This window comes from Apium graveolens, chromosome 10 (assembly GCF_009905375.1).
Source record: "Apium graveolens cultivar Ventura chromosome 10, ASM990537v1, whole genome shotgun sequence".
Lineage (NCBI taxonomy): Eukaryota > Viridiplantae > Streptophyta > Magnoliopsida > Apiales > Apiaceae > Apium > Apium graveolens.
The window spans coordinates 211,609,304-211,626,832 of NC_133656.1; the positions used below are offsets into that span (position 1 = coordinate 211,609,304).

Here is a 17,529-nt window from a genome sequence, read left to right on the forward strand (position 1 = left end):
GTCTGGGCAAGATATTTAAAATCTATCTACTGGACTGACCGACTGACTGAGGTACATGCCTGTAACAGTTATTTACTGCTTTCGAACTTTACAATTGCAGTGTTAAATGTTGTTCTCTTTATCTTTGCATTGCATATACAAGAAGGGGAGTCCATGACATCAAATATTATTATAATATGTATCATCATTCACTATGTTAACATTTAAATTAAGAAATGTCCTCCTCATGCTACTACCTCCGTCCCAACACATTATATACGTTAACTATTTATATATATTTTGAGGTTTCCATAAGCTATAATTTTATAATGTTTTTTAATAAAAGTTTAAACATAAAACTTTTATTTAGAAAAAAATTTTAAAAAAAATTATGAAGTTATGCTTCAAATTAGTATTGAAAAACGTGTCAAAAAGTAAAGTAAAGAATTCAATGAAATAGAGAGAGTATCAATTTATTTCTAGGTAAACTTACTCACCCTTAACCAGTGTTCTAAAAAGCGGGAATCGAAATTGTTCGGTTGAGGGACCTTTCAGTGATTAATCGGATAATCGGTAATTAATCGGATTGATTAATGGGGACATTAATCAGAAGAAATTTATTTAATAAATAATAAAAAATAATTCTATTTAAATGTCATTAACCTTCCATAAAATTTACAAAAATAAAATCACATATCATTAATTCAGTATTGATGTTTTAATAGTAAGATTTATAAAAAAAAACTACTATCACGAGTCCATAATTTATTTAATTAATTACTACTGACTACTCACTAATATTACTTGATAATTAGAAATTACTACGTACAAATTCAAATCGTATAAGAATATACGATTATTCTGTGTGTAAACGAGTCAATATGTTAATATATTATTATTAATATTAATTATTAAATGTTAATGATTATTTTAAAAAAACTTTATTTTTTTAAAAACAAATTATTAATTACAAACTTTGACCATTTCGGCCGATTTTTGACCCGATTCGGCCAATTTTTTTTCGAACCGCCCGACTTTTGACTGATTTTTCAAAAAACCGTACTTTAACCCGATTAACGATTAATCAAAACGGGACCCGTCCAAACTCCGATTAATCGACCGATTTTTAGAACACTGCCCTCAACATCTCCTAGGTAAATTTACTCACCTTAACATCTCGTAAAGAAAGGGAGAAAATTTTGTTAGATATATACAGCAGTATAAGAAAATAAGGGTAGTTAGTTGTTAGTCAATAGTTTATAGTTTAAAATGAAACTAATTAGAATATTTGATAGAAAAAAGTAGGGAAGAAACTCAAATCAAACTTTGTGAAATGTAAAACATAAAACATAAAACAGCAAGGGCAAGGGAGCAGGTAGCTCTTTAAATATCCAAGCAATACAGAGGTCAGTGATAGCCTGATAGGCATGCACAGCTACTCTCTAGTCTCTCTACTAGTATTACTACATCCACAAACGAACAAACAAGTCCTCCTGCCCCCTCTCTGCAGCCCCCCCCTGCATAAAAGAGAGCCTGTAAAAGATGAGCTTTACTGTTCACTTTTTTCTTGTTTCAGTTCAGTTTTAGTTGAGCCCGGAATCTAGCTAGACCTGATAGTTTTATTTTGTATTATTAATAATACCTCACCCCAAACACAAGCTCATTTCATTTTATTGCTTACATTCACTTTAAACAAAATCTAGCAGGCAAATAGATTATGGATTTGGAGCATCTTAAGCAGTGGACAGAGCAGCAGAAGCAGAAGCATGAGGCAGAGCAACAGACAGACTTAACAAGACTACTTCTAAATGACTGTTACTACCAGCAACAACCCTCTAACTCTTCAGAGCTTCCTTTGTTTGCTTCACCTGCTGATCAAACTAAACTCCACCTTCATTCGGTACCCACTTCTTCTTCTGGTAAGTTTTCTGCTCTTTTCGATTCATGTTCAGTTCATCTTTTACTCATTTTAGCATACCTTGTGCTGCTTATTAAATATGTGCATTGTTTGGATATCACACATGATCCATTTAAGATCTACTACTCAATCCTAGGAACACTGAGTACTTAACATGGTATTCTTGTGTTTGACTTGTTGTGCTGACATATGTGTATGTGCTGCTGTTAATGTTTACATTGTTGAATTAGGAATGACTGGAACAAGTAGCTACTTTAGCATAGGTCAGTGGCAGGAGCTTGAAGTACAGGCATGTATCTTTAGGCATATGATAGCTGGTGCTCCTATTCCTCCACAACTACTGCATTTGGTTAAAAAGAGCCTCATTCTTAACTCTCATTCTTCTTCCCCATACTGTTACTCCTCCCCTTATCAAACAGCTTGTAAGTTTAAGACTTCACCTTGCTATTCTATATATTTCTACTGTTTCCTGTTTAATCTTGTATTATTTGTTCAGTAAAGTTTGTCGAGTTACCCAACAATCAACATCTCTTGTTGTAGTGTTATCTCCTTCGTTCCCTTTACGGGATGTCGAGGTTCTAACCTTGTCAATGACGAGGTTGGTGTGTGATTGTGTTTAACGAACAAAAAAACTGTGTCGAGTTGGTAGGGGTAAAATTGGTTCCTACTTCCTACTGAAAAATGACAGCTCTATGTATGTGAAAATATTACAGTGTTGCAATCAGGGGGGTACTGGGGAAGAGGAGCAATGGATCCGGAGCCAGGGAGGTGCAGGAGGACTGATGGGAAGAAATGGAGGTGTTCCAGGGATGTTGTGGGCGGCTACAAGTACTGTGACCGTCACATGCACCGCGGACGCAACCGTTCAAGAAAGCCTGTGGAAGTTCCCACTCAGTCCTCTACTGCTGCTCCACTTGCGAGTAATAACAACATTACTACTATTAACAATAGCAGTGGAGTTTCGATAAATTCCAACATTAATCAAGCCATTGCTGCTCGGGCACCGACAGCCACCACTCATGGTCTTTCTAGACCTTCACATTCCTTTGATTTGCTTCATCTCAATCATAGGTATTTCTATTTTGGCTTTATAAATTTCGGGGTTTTTCCCTTTATATGTGTGTTGTCTCTTATCTTGTTACATGTTATTTGAGCCAAGAGTATCAAATGCTATGCTTGTTCCCCAACAGGAGATAAAGAGAAATAATGGTTGAAACTATTATACCTGGGCTTGGGCTTGGACCCCCATTACATTTAGTTTGCCTTTGGTATGCTTATGAAGAGTTGAATTTTGGTGGGTGTTGGTCCCCTCTATATTACAAAATCAATGTACTTAAGATTGTAAAAATATTTGCATATCCCCACTCCACTAGGCTTTTAGTTTTTAGCCAGAGAGTGGTGTTTGTAGGTCCATTTTGTAGTAATTTTTCAACTACCTGCTGTGTATTTGTACACATTTCGAATTGACAGAGCGGTACATGAGACGTAAAGCCAGCTATGCACCAAGCAAGATCATGTTAAACTATCTGCTCACCATTTTTACAATTGTTCTAATGTGGGGATGGATTTATTTCCTAATTGCAGGTCCTCTGAAACTGTAACTGAAGCTACAGGTTTATTTAGAACTGCGAAAAATGAGATATCTGAGGATGATTTATCGGGAAGTCAGATCCTACGTCCTTTCTTTAATGACTGGCCGAGATCTGTTGAAGAATCAGAAAACATCATGAACAACGATAGTCCAGGAACTTCTCTCTCCATTTCAGTTCCAGGGAAACCGTTATCCGATTTCTCTTTGAAGTTGTCCACAGGTGCTAGTGGAGGAAATCATGGACCTGAAACAAATGAGCAATCCCATTTACAATGGGGAAGCTCTACGTCCCCTTGGGGGCTGAATCAAATGGGCGGACCACTAGCCGAAGCATTGAGATCAGCGTCAACCCCTAAATCTTCTCCTACAAGTGTTCTACACCAGCTTCGTGGAGCAACCAATTTTATCAGCACCTGAGTAATGACTGATCACCTGTAGTCGTGTGCTATGATTTTCTTTGGATTTGTTTCCGTCTAAGTTGTTGTTTGGACTTTGGCACTAATATATCATCATCAGCACATGAATATGCCTCCGTTCTTTGGTTTTTGTAATGTAGTTTTAGTAGTTGTATCATCACGATGTATAAAGTTCAGTGGTTTGCGTTTTTCTATTGATACTCAGTTGTCACTGGCTTTTAAACAGATTCCAAGAACCTGAATCCATGTGATTTGTGAAATTTCTCTTGAAAATAATAAGAGATCAGCAATAGTTGATCCATGTTCTTCATGCATGGATGTATCGTATCACCAAATAACCACAGAGCGATCTGCCTAAAAGCCAGAAAACATACATCCAAAGATAATTGACCCGTTGCCTAATTCGTCCACCACATACATTACCTGTGACAATGAAATCTCCAAAAATAATTATGGTGCACCACTAGACTTGTACTCTGTAGATAAGAATACAGTGTAATCTTTAAATGACAAAGATTAGAGTAAAATGCAGCTTGAATACCTTAACTTTGCAAATGGTGCAAGATGTATACCTCAATTTTCGTGATAGCAAAATGTGTAATTGAACTTTGGAGAAAAATGCATAATGTGTACTTCCGTTAGTTGCAATGTTAACATTGTTTGTCCGAGGGATTTCTTGTCATTTCTCTGCGCTTGCATTATTGATATAAGGACAATATTTTGATCAATTTTGCCGCCCTCTCCATTAATGTAAGAGTATTATTTCCCTCCTAATCTATGGCTTAAGCTTTGTTGTGTTTCTTATTTTATTCATTTCAATGACTTGGTGTGGACGATGAGATAATGAAAGATTTATGAATTATTATATTTACACCAAGTCTATGACTTGGTGTTTCAATGATTTGTGTACATAAAACACAAATCTAATTGCTATTATGAAAGATCAGGTAAACAACTTGCAGCATTTACAAAGTTACGCAACCAGCATTTTACTCTAAAGATTATTAATACTAAAACCCCCAACCTCTCTTGCCTTGTAACAAAATAATGGTATCTCATTTCCAAGTGCTGCTATGTAGGAGCAGCTCATTAGCTATACATATGTTTGACCAGCTTAGTTTGACCTTTAATTCCCACCTGGTCTAGAGTGCTAGAAGCGTCGAGAGTTTCAATTACTTGGCTGAGGTCACGTTATGAATGAGATGTAGCAGCAACTCCATCCAACCTGAAAATGTGTTGGTGGTAGTGGGAAGAAATTGCAGAGCAAGGGCAATGGAGAAGGTGCAATGTGTTGGTGATGCTTTCAGAATGAGGGATATGCCAAGAACTTTTGAGCTTAGCTATAATATTTAAGTGGCACATGTTATAGATAATACTAAAAAAATAGCACTCTAAATAACCAAAATTCCCAATAACAAAACTACACTCTTATCATTATTATGACTATTTTCTTTTTTATTTTTTTTTGCCAACCATATATATATTTCCACAGAAGATGATCTAATATCGTATCACTAACTCTTACAAATACATCTCAAAACAATAAACACACATTCATATCCCAGTCTCTGTCAAACCTATATAGGATGCCACGTTATAATAAATAGTCTCAAAATACCGTAATTTGGAACAGTTAATCTGATTTGTTACATTCTAACATGCTCGTGACGTAAAAGGAGATACACATTTTTACGTTATGGGTACACATCTCCAACATTTAAGTCTGAATTTGTCAATTTTACATCCACACTTGAACACAAACAAAATAAGTTACCAAATTACTCAGTGTGTGTACAAAGTTTTAATACAGTAGTAAAAGAAGCTAATGTTTGGCAGACGGAAAATGAACTGATCAATCTCCACTTGCACAACCATTACAACCGCAGTGCACACACTCTATAACCTTCTCCTCCCTCAGGTGTTTAGGAACTCTGCATACGCAAGTAGTCTGGAAGTTGTGATCCCGTGGTTGCATGCATCTTAAACAGCAAAGACGCTCATAACCAGGCTGCCATTGTTTAAATCATATACAATGAGAAAAGACTATATAGAGAGATAATGTTAATAACCAGTGTAAACCAACTATTGCAGTTCTGGATACTGTATATGGAGAGAGTACAAGAAAGAAATGTTAATAGTCTATTATATTTTTACACACTCTAATCGTCAAGTTTCCAGGATTTCTAACAACTAATAAAAAGTTCAATAAATCGACACTGACAGATTATCAGATGTTTCATAAATTTTCCAAAGCAAATTCACTAATGCAATCAATCCAATTATTCATGATGAATAAACCTTCCAAAATTTACTTCTTTCCATCATAACGTACACTTACATAAACAATAATAACATTTCCATATTTACTGAGATACTCAAAATATGTGCTAGACAATTGTGGCGCATTGAAGATACTAAATGTGAATGACATAGTGGCTAGTGCAGCATAGAACAAAGAACATCTTATATTAATAATATATGTACAATGCGGAGGCTGACCTTTTTCCACTTAGCTATTAGATTGCGGTCAGCATAGCCTTGTTCCAAGCAGAACTCATACAATTCTTTGGAAATTTCCTTCCTGCGGTGATACAGATCGAAAACATATCGACTCTTCTGATGTGCTATCTTAAATATTGGCCACATTGTCTCACATTTTCGCTTGCCATCATGGGTATCATTTTCGGCTGAAAGATGAAAGGGTACATAGCAAACATTATTTCCCTAAAAAAATTCAGGAAGAAGAGAAGATACAGTCAAGATTCATGTGCATGGATAGATATCAGTACCTTCTCTCATTTTTGCTTGTAATTCAAGGAGAGTGGGCTCGATCAATTCAAAGCCCTCTGGGATCTTAACGCGGTTTGTTCTCACCTTCGGCATTCTTCTTCAGCTACAATACAAAATGATAGGTAAAAAGGAGTATAAAATACGACAGATTAATTTGCATTCACCATCAAATCAAAACTTTAATTCAGTAACGCAAGTCTTTTGCGTATTGATCCAGATTTGTATTTTATGACTACCCAAACACAACAAATTTATAATACATAAAAGTTGGAAGGGAGGTAGTCTAAGAGGAATATAAATGCCCGAAAAAATCAACTCATTCCTAGGAACTGAATAGGGCGAGTTGGGGTGGGGACCTCAATCCCGTACACGCCCATTTCTCTGTGGAGATCTATTGTTAATCCCCATCCCCACCCCGTTTCCCCCGCCTGATTTAATAACTATTTAATTCTGAAAGGGATTAATTCATATAATGAATAAATACATTAAAATATTGACAGAAAATATAATTAATACTACATATGCCGATATTAAAAATCTAAAATTCTTAAAAACATCTACTAGAATATAATATCAGTTTAAAAACTATATGATTATTTTTTATATCATAGGAAATATTTCGAAAAAATTAAACATATATTCCCACTTTACAAATACATCATTATATGTTTATATATGATATATGATACAAAATTCTTTTTTTTTCTCCACTTCTTTACATATTTTTTAATTTTCCGTGCACAACACAAACGTAGACAAATGGGTGGAATGGAGGGAGTATATTAATTTGGGGCAGAGCGAGGAGGGGATTATTCAATTACCATACCTGCCCCATATTTATGCCAGGAAAAATTCAAATCCTCGTCACTGCCACTTACACAATTTTAATGGGGCAGGTTTGCACAAGAGGCGGGCCCTGGGGCTGACGCACAGTGTGACTGGCGGTGGCCGTGGCCTCCCTGCACTCTTAGCAGAAAGCTTATTATATGTAAATCAGTAAATGTATTGCTGTTATATGAATTCGTAAGACCAGTTGGCCCAATAGGTAATTTTTTCCAAAATTTGTATAAAAAACACAGCCATGTTCATCAGTCCTCCCAATATATTCTTAAATACTTTTCATTTTAGGATTTCTCATTAGTTTGTTAACCTAAAATAGTATACTTGCCCATATTAATATTAATGATTTTCATTAATTTCCACCCATTTACCCATTTCATATTAACTTTATTTTTCTTAAATACCGTGCCTAACAAAAATATAACGAATAAGTACTTGAGATAATTTTTGTGACTTATTAGAGCATACGGCCACAGTTTTAAGGTATTAAACAATGTTTGTTTTATTGTTTTGGCCCTCCTTGAACAAACTTTTTGCGTCCGCCCCTGGGAGGGTCCCCATATAAAAGTAGCCATTCAAAATACATAGATAACAATGGCAATCCTAGTTTTCTTATATAAAAGTAGACAAATAAAAATCCAGCAAATCATGCAAAGTTACTTAATTTTATCTGAGATAACAGTATTTGACTATTTGTTAACAAGATTGAAGAAACTTCTATCACATCTATCAAGCATTACTATCTTGTCATCCAATTAATTAACAAATTGTGATCCAAGAGAAAAGATATAGCCTTAATAGCTTAAATACGATAGCAATGATCACTTAATATTTGCAAGTATATTTCTATTTCCATTTAAAGCGTACATAGTTCCTGAAGCTTTAACCTCCCCCCCCCCCAAGGAAAAAAGGTTACATCGGTAAGATTTTGTAATATCATAAGTCATATCGATAAACTATAACTGCAAAAAAGGTTGGGATCAAATGATAACCAAAACTAATTGGGATTCCACGAACCAACCACGGTTCAACATATATTACTTAGACTTCAGGTAAAAAAGCTAAGTGTTATTTAATGGCAACAATCTATTTCCAGAATTAGAGTACGCAAAAAAGTTAAAGTGTTTTTTTAATGGCAACTATCTAATATGAGATCCATTCTTCCAGAATCCAGGTACAGAACATATAATTACAAACATATATATAACTAAGGTTCAGCCTATGTTACTCGGACACTTCAATTTACATTCGAGTACCCGTGTCGGACATTCGACACTCAGACATGGACACTCGGACTTAGACACCTATTTTAGGCCAAAAACATGTATATTTTTCAAAAAGTTGCCGAGTCCGATACTCGGACACGACATCCATGTCGGACACTTCTAGCCGAGTAACATAGGGTTCAGCATATGAAGTTCTAAATTTGTTGAACCTTGATTCGTTCCTAAGTTCCTCTCTTTTTGTTATTCTGGGACCTAGCACATTGCATATATATGTCAAACACATCTAATGTATTGAAATTCGCATACCGCCTTGATTCCATGACTGATATATAGGCTTATCAAGGCATTAAATACAACAAAAAAAATGCAAATTTTCATTAAACCAATGGCCTACATAGTAAACAACTTCCATTAACTTTACTAATAGGTGATCTGCTAGCAACTGCACTAATCCTCCTAAACAGAAAGTGATACAAGTCCAAATCATGAAATATTACAGGAAAATCTAACAAATGAATATGAGTAACCTCTATTTCTAATGAGTGTAGAAATAGGTGCCTTATAATCCACAAGAAGTAAACTTATAGGATAAACATGTTCAGAAGTTTCATCAGACAAGTTGCCCCAAATATGTTAAAACTTGGAAACCTTTTTTACGTAAATTTTCCATTTAAAATGTACAAGTTAGCAAAAACTAGCATATCATTTAATCAAAAACTTAAAATTAGCATAAACAAAATAACAATATATCGATATCCACCAAGGAAATTTGGACAGCAAAATCCGGAACATTGTCACTGTTAAGTAGAACACAAGGTAAAATCGACATATGTCACTACTGTGCTTTTTTGCAACTTAAGCACATGACTAGTACTCAAACTTTTACATCTAAAAAACAAATTATCATCATTACACAACTTCAGACAACTAATAAATTAACTCCTAATCTCTTATACACCTAATAAGCTTATGAATTATATATGAAAACATTTCGATCAAGGCCAGGTTGGATTTAAATGTCTACGATGTACGTTTTCAAATATTTAAACGAGCGATAACCTAACTTAATTGAAGCGAATTGTAACTAGTTTCGAGTTAATAATAATAAGGTCCGAGTCGTCCTGCTTTAAGATACAATAAGCACCAAATCCACTAATTACTACTCCCAATCAAGACCAGACCACTGTAGTGGGTAAGTCGATAATTGTTTTAGGGGATTTTCAATTACTCAAAGACTTGCTAATAGGAATATTGTAGATTAAAGATTATTTAAACCTATAAATAAAAAAAGATTCAAGAACAACTTAGCAAAAAGGCGTTACCTGAGAATTGAGAGCTGCAGCAGAAGGACTTGAAATCAAGGGCGTAAAACAATTGTTGAGGGAGGGAGTGTAGCGTGATTGTTAAGAGGAAAACGAGTCTGTATCTTAAAAATTGCTACTGGGCCTTGCTTGGGTTAAGCGTTGTGAAACTTAAATGGGCTTCGCGGGTACGAAATTTTTAAACACAACGAATAAACTTCTGTGAGAAGATTTATAAATTAATAGACATTTTTTTAACAAAAAATATTAATATTATTGCGATTTTTAACAAAATTAAAGTTTTTTTTCTGTGAGGAGATTTATTATTAATAAACATTTTTTTGTCATATATTAAGAAAAAAAATTATTTAAACAAAAGTAGGGATTCCTTCTTTCCCGATCAACATTTGCTCCAAAAAAATTTCAAATTAGAAAAGAAAAATGGTAAGTACATGGAATTGGTACACAAAATCTTTCTCAAATGCATCCTAAATTAGTACCCGTAATTTTCTTACATATAATCTTTATGAATGACAACATTACTTATGATTATAATTAGTAGAGACCCGTGTCCGTGTGCATACATATGTTTTCATTTATTAAATTATATCAAATATCGTGCCCCGTGGTTTGAAAAAAAAATAGGAACTAATTCAAAGTATTCAGGGCATCTCCAAAAGTATTAGGTAAACTTGTTAGCTAAAATATAATTAGCTAAAATTTTGTTAAATCTATAATTGTTCGATTTATGTTCCAGTGATGTTAGCTATATTCAATATAATTGAAAATAAAATAATTATTTAAATCAAAAATATTTAATGACAATATTTTTATTTTTTTTATATTTATGTAAATATTTTAAAGTAAATTTTATAAAATTAAAAAAATTATTACAATTATAAGTATAATATAATTAATATATAGAAATATTACTTACAAATATATAGAAATTATAAGTGAAGCATAGTTTATTATAATATAATATTAGAATTTCTAAAATAAGTATTAAAGTTACACATATTAAATATAAAATAAGAGTTTTAAAACATATATTTTAAATAATATATATATATATATATGTATGTATCAATGAGTTTAGGTTTAAATTAGGTAAAGAGATGTTTAAATTAGGCATAAAGCTGATGTGAATAGCTAATGACTACCGGATAAACAAATATAGAAGACGGATAAAGATTAGTTTGTGTAGTGTGTGCGCATGCTAAAACTTATATAATTTGGAGTGTTTTGATTGGTGTATTTAAAATTTATAAAGTTTGAAGTGTTTTGATTGATATATTTATTATAAATGCAGGTTTCCATCATCATTAAAAAGTATTGATTCATCAAAATAAGCTACATTTATATAAGTTTGTGTTTAGGGCACACAGAAAAAAAATCGATAAACAATATGTAAATTTATATAAGTTTGTGTTTCGGGCACACAGAAGAAAAATCGATTAATGATATGTAAAAATATTGCTAACGTGTGTCAGGATTGGAGGAATACTTTTTTTAACTAATATATATATATATAATACTGCCAAACAGGTGGATCCCTTTGAATGCTCTTAGCACTGCTTATTAGAAAAGCCGGTCTCTGATCAAGCAGCACTTTCAATGTAAAATATTTTCAGGACAAAATATGTGACACTTGAATAATTTTATGAAAAGATTTCTAGTAAATTACAGATTGATAATTTAACTCTACCGGTTTTACATTTTGATGGTGAAAGTCAAATATTGTTTTAAGTTTTCAAAAAAGAGGTCAAGTACCATTTACTTAAGAACATAAAGTAGTTTTTTCCTGGAAGAAAAGTAGTCCTATATTGAAAGTTTTAAAATTTCAGCCATCAAAGTAAAAAAGTGATTTACTCAAAAGGTTTTTATGTTCTCTTTCTGTTTATTTTGGTTTTGATATAGCAATTCCCAGTTCTATATTTTTGACTTTAGTTTCCGTTTCTTAATTTGGACGTAGAAACCACAGAAGTGTCGGTGAATCACATTAAAAGGTTATTTATGTGGGAGTAGATATTTTTTTTGTTTAGCTATAGGTACTGCATCAATTCTCATTGTTAAACGACATATGATGCCTCCTAATTTTGGTGTTGGAAAGATAATGGTCGGTAGAGCAATATATATTCCATGGGGAACATTAACTTTCGTATTATAAACTACAGACCGACTCATATTTTGAACCAACTTTACCAGAGTACTAGACCCATAGCCCAAGACTAATCAACTAGTATTACAAGTGGTAGTAGCACCGTTCCGAATGATGATTTTTTTGTTCGAACTTAAAACAACTCAAACTCCAGGTTCTCACCTGTAGCTCCGTACTCAAGATAATTACCCCCCTTCCCTCTCGAAACAAATTTTGGAACGACGGCATCATAAGTCTCTGGTACTTCAGGTGGAACCGCACATCGTATCAGTGCCCAGTTAAGTCCTTCAAAGAAGGGGTGCTGTTTAATTTCAGCAGCGCCTCTTGTATATCCCAAACGGTATTCAGGGTCCTTCACCAACAGCCCTCTGATGAGATCCCTTGCCTGAAAACTCACAATCGGGGTATCCGGAAATTGTAGACTCTGCAGTACTACATTAGCTAATGTTTCTTCATTTCCTGCACCTTTAAAAGGTGTCTTTCCATAGAGAAGCTCATACAGAAATACACCAAACGTCCACCAATCAACAGCACTTCCATGACCTTCCCCTTTGATAATCTCAGGGGCAAGATATTCATGTGTACCAACAAAAGAGTTGGATCGTGCTTCTGTTGGTTCAGCCACAAGTAGTGGCAATGATCTCATGCGGGTTGCAATATCAGTTTTTGCCTTCCTCAGTTTCCCAGAAACAGGTAAAAGCCTAGGGGTGAAGCATGAGACTTGACAAGAGGGCTTCATGCAGAAAGGATCTATGCATTTGGATCCCGCACATGGACCCGATACCCGTGGGGGTTCTGTAACCAACGAAGATGATTTCAGGAGCATTGGGTTTACCGCACATCTAAGTGAGAGGTCAAAATCGGAAAGCATGATGTGCCCATCTTCTCGAACCAATATGTTCTCCGGTTTTAAATCTCGATATACAATGCCAAGCATATGCAAGTATTCAAGGGCAAGAAGGACTTCGGCAACATAGAATCTGCATATGCGAGAAAACAAATTAGTTTGAGAAAAAACAGCAATATGAATTATGAGCGGTAGTCGGTAGCGGCGGGAGGATATGGTCCCGAGATTTTAACTTTCACTGCTTATATATATTAATATATAGATGTTGCTGTGTTCTTCAGATATAAAAGGGGTCAGGTTTAAATCAAATATCCAAGTTTCTAATCCATCAACAAATAACAGAGAGCAGAGTAAAATAAACAAATACTACCTCCGCTCTCTGTTATAAAAATAAGCTGAGAACCATTAAGGGAGATTAAATGTTTCTCTGTTTCTAATAAAATGTGTATATTTTATAGTTTCCGAATTTACTGCAGATATGTTTGAAAGAAATATATAACAATTCAAAGTATAAATTCTAAATTCGAAATAAATATTTAATCCCAATTCCTTAAACTACTAATCGAAATATACATCTATGGAATGAGTTTGGGAATTATGAAGCCAACATGTTAATATTTTAAGATGTAAAAAATAAGATAAAGCTATTGCAAAATTGGAATTATGTTAACACTAAACATTTTTCAATAATTATCATTAATTCTACGGTATTATCAAATTTGTATAAAGAACTGACCCCCGCTAACTTTGAGGCTTACTCCGCCACTGGTGATAGTATTTGAATATAAGACACGACTGCCTAAAGGTCTCACCATCAGTAAAATAGACAGATAATGTAAACAAATTATAAAAGTTTGAACTCTTAAGTCTCTAACTGTACATTCATATACCAACTATGTGTACCACTTGATCAGAAGATAATAATTCAAATTTTAATATGATTTATCTGCTTGTAAAGGCCTTAAATACGTAGCTCAAAGAGAAAATGATGCATACATACAATATGACATGTTCATACCTTGCTGCTTGTTCAGGGAAATATCTGTTGGGCTGCTTCTGTCGGAGGACATGCAGATCTCCACCTGGACAATACTCCATAACTAGACATGACAAATCATCTGAAATGAATTGTGCATACAATGTTGGCAGAAAAGGATGGTCAAGAATTCTTAATATTTCTCTCTCAGTTTGGGCTCTTGGCATCTTCTTCCTTTTCGCTAAAAACTCATTGTCCATTACCTTTATGGCAAATAAGCAGCTTGTCCCAATCAATTCAGCAAGATATACTGTACCGATATCTCCACCGCCAAGCTTCTTTAAAAGGTTAAAATGTCCCAGGCCAAGAAATCCATAATGCTTCATAACATGCTGGACGGCTTCCCACCTCGAATTCTTTGACATATGGGGTCTGTTGCCATAACTAGATCCACTAAGATAGCTCTCTTCACTTAAACTAGTGCTGCTACTGAACTCACCAATGCTACTCTTTGAGCTCTGTGAGAATTCCCCTTTTCCTCTAGATCGCGAGTTATTACTAGTTTTTGGGACAACAGCACAAGCATTAAGATTGACATTTGTTTTACTTGAAGCCTTGTTTATATTGGTAGAGCTGCTTTCAGTACTAAGAACTACAGAGCCAGGTGCTGGATAGTCTCTCTCAGACTCTTTCTTTGAATCTACCAGTGAACATTGACATTTCTGGCAAACCAAATTGCTTGTCCTGATATCCAATTCATAATTAACAACATCATGTCCATTAGACATTGAAATCTTCTTTGGTTTCTTCTTAGCAAAATTCTTATTTTTAAGGACCGGCTTAAACGTCCGTGGGGCATTTTTTGTCAACTTTCCCGACTTATTGCTGCTTACTGTATTAAGTGAAGAACGAACCCTTTGAAACTTGCCTTTCCGTCTCAATCTCGGTGCAGCTTTGTTAGCTAAATTAGTCGATGCACAAGCGTTCTCATCAACATCCTTTATAGGCTTAGCAGCGGCTGAGATACTCCTACCATATTTTAAAAGATCATTATTTGTATAATGACCAGGTAGAGAAGTAAATGTTCTACTGACTTCTTCCTGTAAAGGCTCTATTGCAGGCGGTTTACTAACTTTCGTTGATGCAAATACAGCCTCATTTTGTCCAAGTGAAGACCCCTTTTTCTTTGCTGTCAGTGGAACAGCAAATCGAGGAGAGGAATGGGCACTGTCATCAGATGACTGCGACTTGGGCCCTGGATGAATCTGAGGCCCCTTCTCCATTGAACCTGACGTTCCTACTTCAGGAACCAACGATACTTCAGATCTTCCATATTTAGCTTCAGCTCTTGGAAGACCCAATTCGCCACTTTCAACCACAATGGACTTATATAGGGTACTCACATTTCCACTTTCTGACATAGCAGGAGACCCTGGTGGCTTTGATAACCTTTTTATTGCTGCCATTTCTGATGCCTGAGATATGCATAGGCCTCTTAGCGCCTGCTTTAGAGACACTTGTTCAGAAAAGCCAATCCCGGATGTAGATGTACTCACTCTCATAGGTCTTTTGGAATCCTTTTTAGTTGGCAGTGTTAAAGCCACTCTATTATCTGGACTCGCGCCCCTCGATGATGTCTTTATATTTATTCCTTCAAATAGCTTATTGATGTCGTCTTCTATTGGGCTAACACGGCCTTGTTTCATCATAGAAGGTTTCTTTGCTTTACCATGTGCATTGTGTTGATGGATCCCTTGAAAATTCTGACTTGAGTTTTGCTCTTCATCTAATTCAACAATCTCACTAGTGCCATAGAACGATCCCATTGTTTATGATAATAAGACCAACAAATTACTTAACGAGCAACTGCAATAGAATTACAACTTCAAAAAAGTATTATTTTCAAAAAGTCTTAGAACTGGTTTCCCAGTGTTAAGCTTCCATATCTACTCTCTGTAGCTTTTCCATAGCTGCCTCAAACATAACCAAACTTCTTATTCAACCTGCCCTTCCGCTTACTCCACTAGATTCAATATACATAGTCTAATACCTGATATGACCAAAACATAATTATCAGTACGAACTGAAATCCAGAAATACAAACATGCTTGAGCTTCATCAACATAGATAAAACTATTAAGTCTGACTGTAAATCATGATTCTTATTCCTTTTACTTTCATAAACTCTGACTATTAGCCAACTGAGGGTTTAAAAAGATAAATAGCACCAAACCAAAGATTATTACTACTATTTAGATCTGTGAAATTCTCATTGACATTTGCAGCTACTGAGGTGCGTATTTGATGATGTGTAATCTTCAACTTCAGATAGAGAAAAATTATATCTAAGATAATTCAAATAACGATTTCACCATTACGTATAATCTATTCGGTCCCTGTTGTTTAATCAACTAGAAAACATAAGCTTGCATCTCAACTTAAATCATTTAAAAGATACAAACTCTTCAAGCCAATGAAAATGAAAGGAATCCTAAGTACATATCAACTATAAAAATCATTATCAAGCAGCAATTGTCACATTCAAAACATAGAATGTTAACCAATCTTCCGTGAAAGAACCATATTTTTTCCAGTTTCTTAAAAATAAATACTTAAAGAAGCTAATTTCAAACAGCTCAAATAACACAACACTCACACATACACATCAAAAGTAAAATACAAAAAAGAAAGAAAGAAAGGAACTTTACATCCTGATCTTATTCCAGGGAACTTATTCAATTTGAACAGTTTACTTATAACTAAAGAGAAGATTGAAAGTGGGATATAAAAAAAACTACAGATGAGTTCATAACAATCCAGATCAATCACGAAATGAAATTAGAAAAACAAATAGATTCATAAATGAACTAGAACATAAAAAGAAAAGTGAGATTTAAACAATATATACTTACACTAAAATAGTCGAGCTAGAGAGATCTGAAAGTATATACAACGAACGGAGGAGAGAGATGCAATAATGAAACCCTAACAGGCTTTTTGGAGGTGTTTTAACGGGAATAAATGTATCGGTGGAACAGAGAGAGAGAGAGAGAGAGAGGAGGGGGTAGAGCCTATAGATACAAGCAGTTGTGTCTATCACTTCTGTTTCGCTTCAGTATTTCTTTTCTCAGACAGGGCCCACAACCTGTGATACAGACTACAGTATAGTAATGTGTCGCATTTGGAACATTGGACGCCGTAATGTAATGTTTTTTTAATTCATTTAATTTTTGGGGTTTGATAATAGAATAATCATCCCCCCACCATCGTTATCCTCTGGATTCGCAGTCCTATTTTTTTTATTACTTCTCAATTTTATTGTTTTCTTATTGTGTTTGTTATTTATTTATTTTTGCTAAGTTATTGTGTTTGTTGTTCAATTTTATGGCTTGCTTTTAAATTTTGTTTAACAAGAAATAAAATGTTGTAGCCTTGTAAGAAAATTTTGGATGACTAAGAATGCTGATATTGAAGTTGGATTATT

At 34.5% G+C, this 17,529-nt stretch overlaps 3 protein-coding genes across 5 annotated transcripts; 1 reads left to right on the forward strand and 2 right to left on the reverse strand.

Annotated features, from left to right (window-relative positions):
- Positions 1–1,413: 1,413 nt before the first annotated feature.
- LOC141689375 (growth-regulating factor 3-like) lies at positions 1,414–4,008 on the forward strand. Its single transcript, XM_074493648.1, has 4 exons — positions 1,414–1,898; positions 2,128–2,319; positions 2,611–2,968; positions 3,482–4,008. The coding sequence occupies exons 1-4, from the start codon at positions 1,697–1,699 to the stop codon at positions 3,903–3,905; spliced, it is 1,176 nt and encodes a 391-aa protein (XP_074349749.1). The 5' UTR covers positions 1,414–1,696; the 3' UTR covers positions 3,906–4,008.
- A 1,455-nt stretch (positions 4,009–5,463) lies between these two features.
- LOC141693797 (protein BUD31 homolog 1) lies at positions 5,464–10,214 on the reverse strand. 3 transcript variants are annotated; one of them, XM_074498960.1, is made up of 4 exons: positions 10,083–10,214; positions 6,694–6,797; positions 6,404–6,591; positions 5,464–5,912 (listed from the first exon to the last, which is right to left on the reverse strand). In XM_074498960.1, exons 2-4 carry the CDS (start codon positions 6,785–6,787, stop codon positions 5,757–5,759), a joined length of 438 nt encoding a protein of 145 aa, XP_074355061.1. In that variant the 5' UTR covers positions 6,788–6,797; positions 10,083–10,214; the 3' UTR covers positions 5,464–5,756. The 3 variants fall into 3 exon arrangements, with proteins under 3 accessions (XP_074355061.1, XP_074355063.1, XP_074355062.1); XM_074498962.1 differs by lacking the exon at positions 10,083–10,214 and adding an exon at positions 7,573–7,659; XM_074498961.1 differs by lacking the exon at positions 10,083–10,214 and adding an exon at positions 7,521–7,634.
- A 1,970-nt stretch (positions 10,215–12,184) lies between these two features.
- LOC141689682 (serine/threonine-protein kinase D6PKL1-like) lies at positions 12,185–17,206 on the reverse strand. The gene is made up of 3 exons (XM_074494040.1): positions 16,958–17,206; positions 14,088–16,095; positions 12,185–13,202 (listed from the first exon to the last, which is right to left on the reverse strand). Exons 2-3 carry the CDS (start codon positions 15,869–15,871, stop codon positions 12,356–12,358), a joined length of 2,631 nt encoding a protein of 876 aa, XP_074350141.1. The 5' UTR covers positions 15,872–16,095; positions 16,958–17,206; the 3' UTR covers positions 12,185–12,355.
- Between the last annotated feature and the right edge of the window lie 323 nt (positions 17,207–17,529).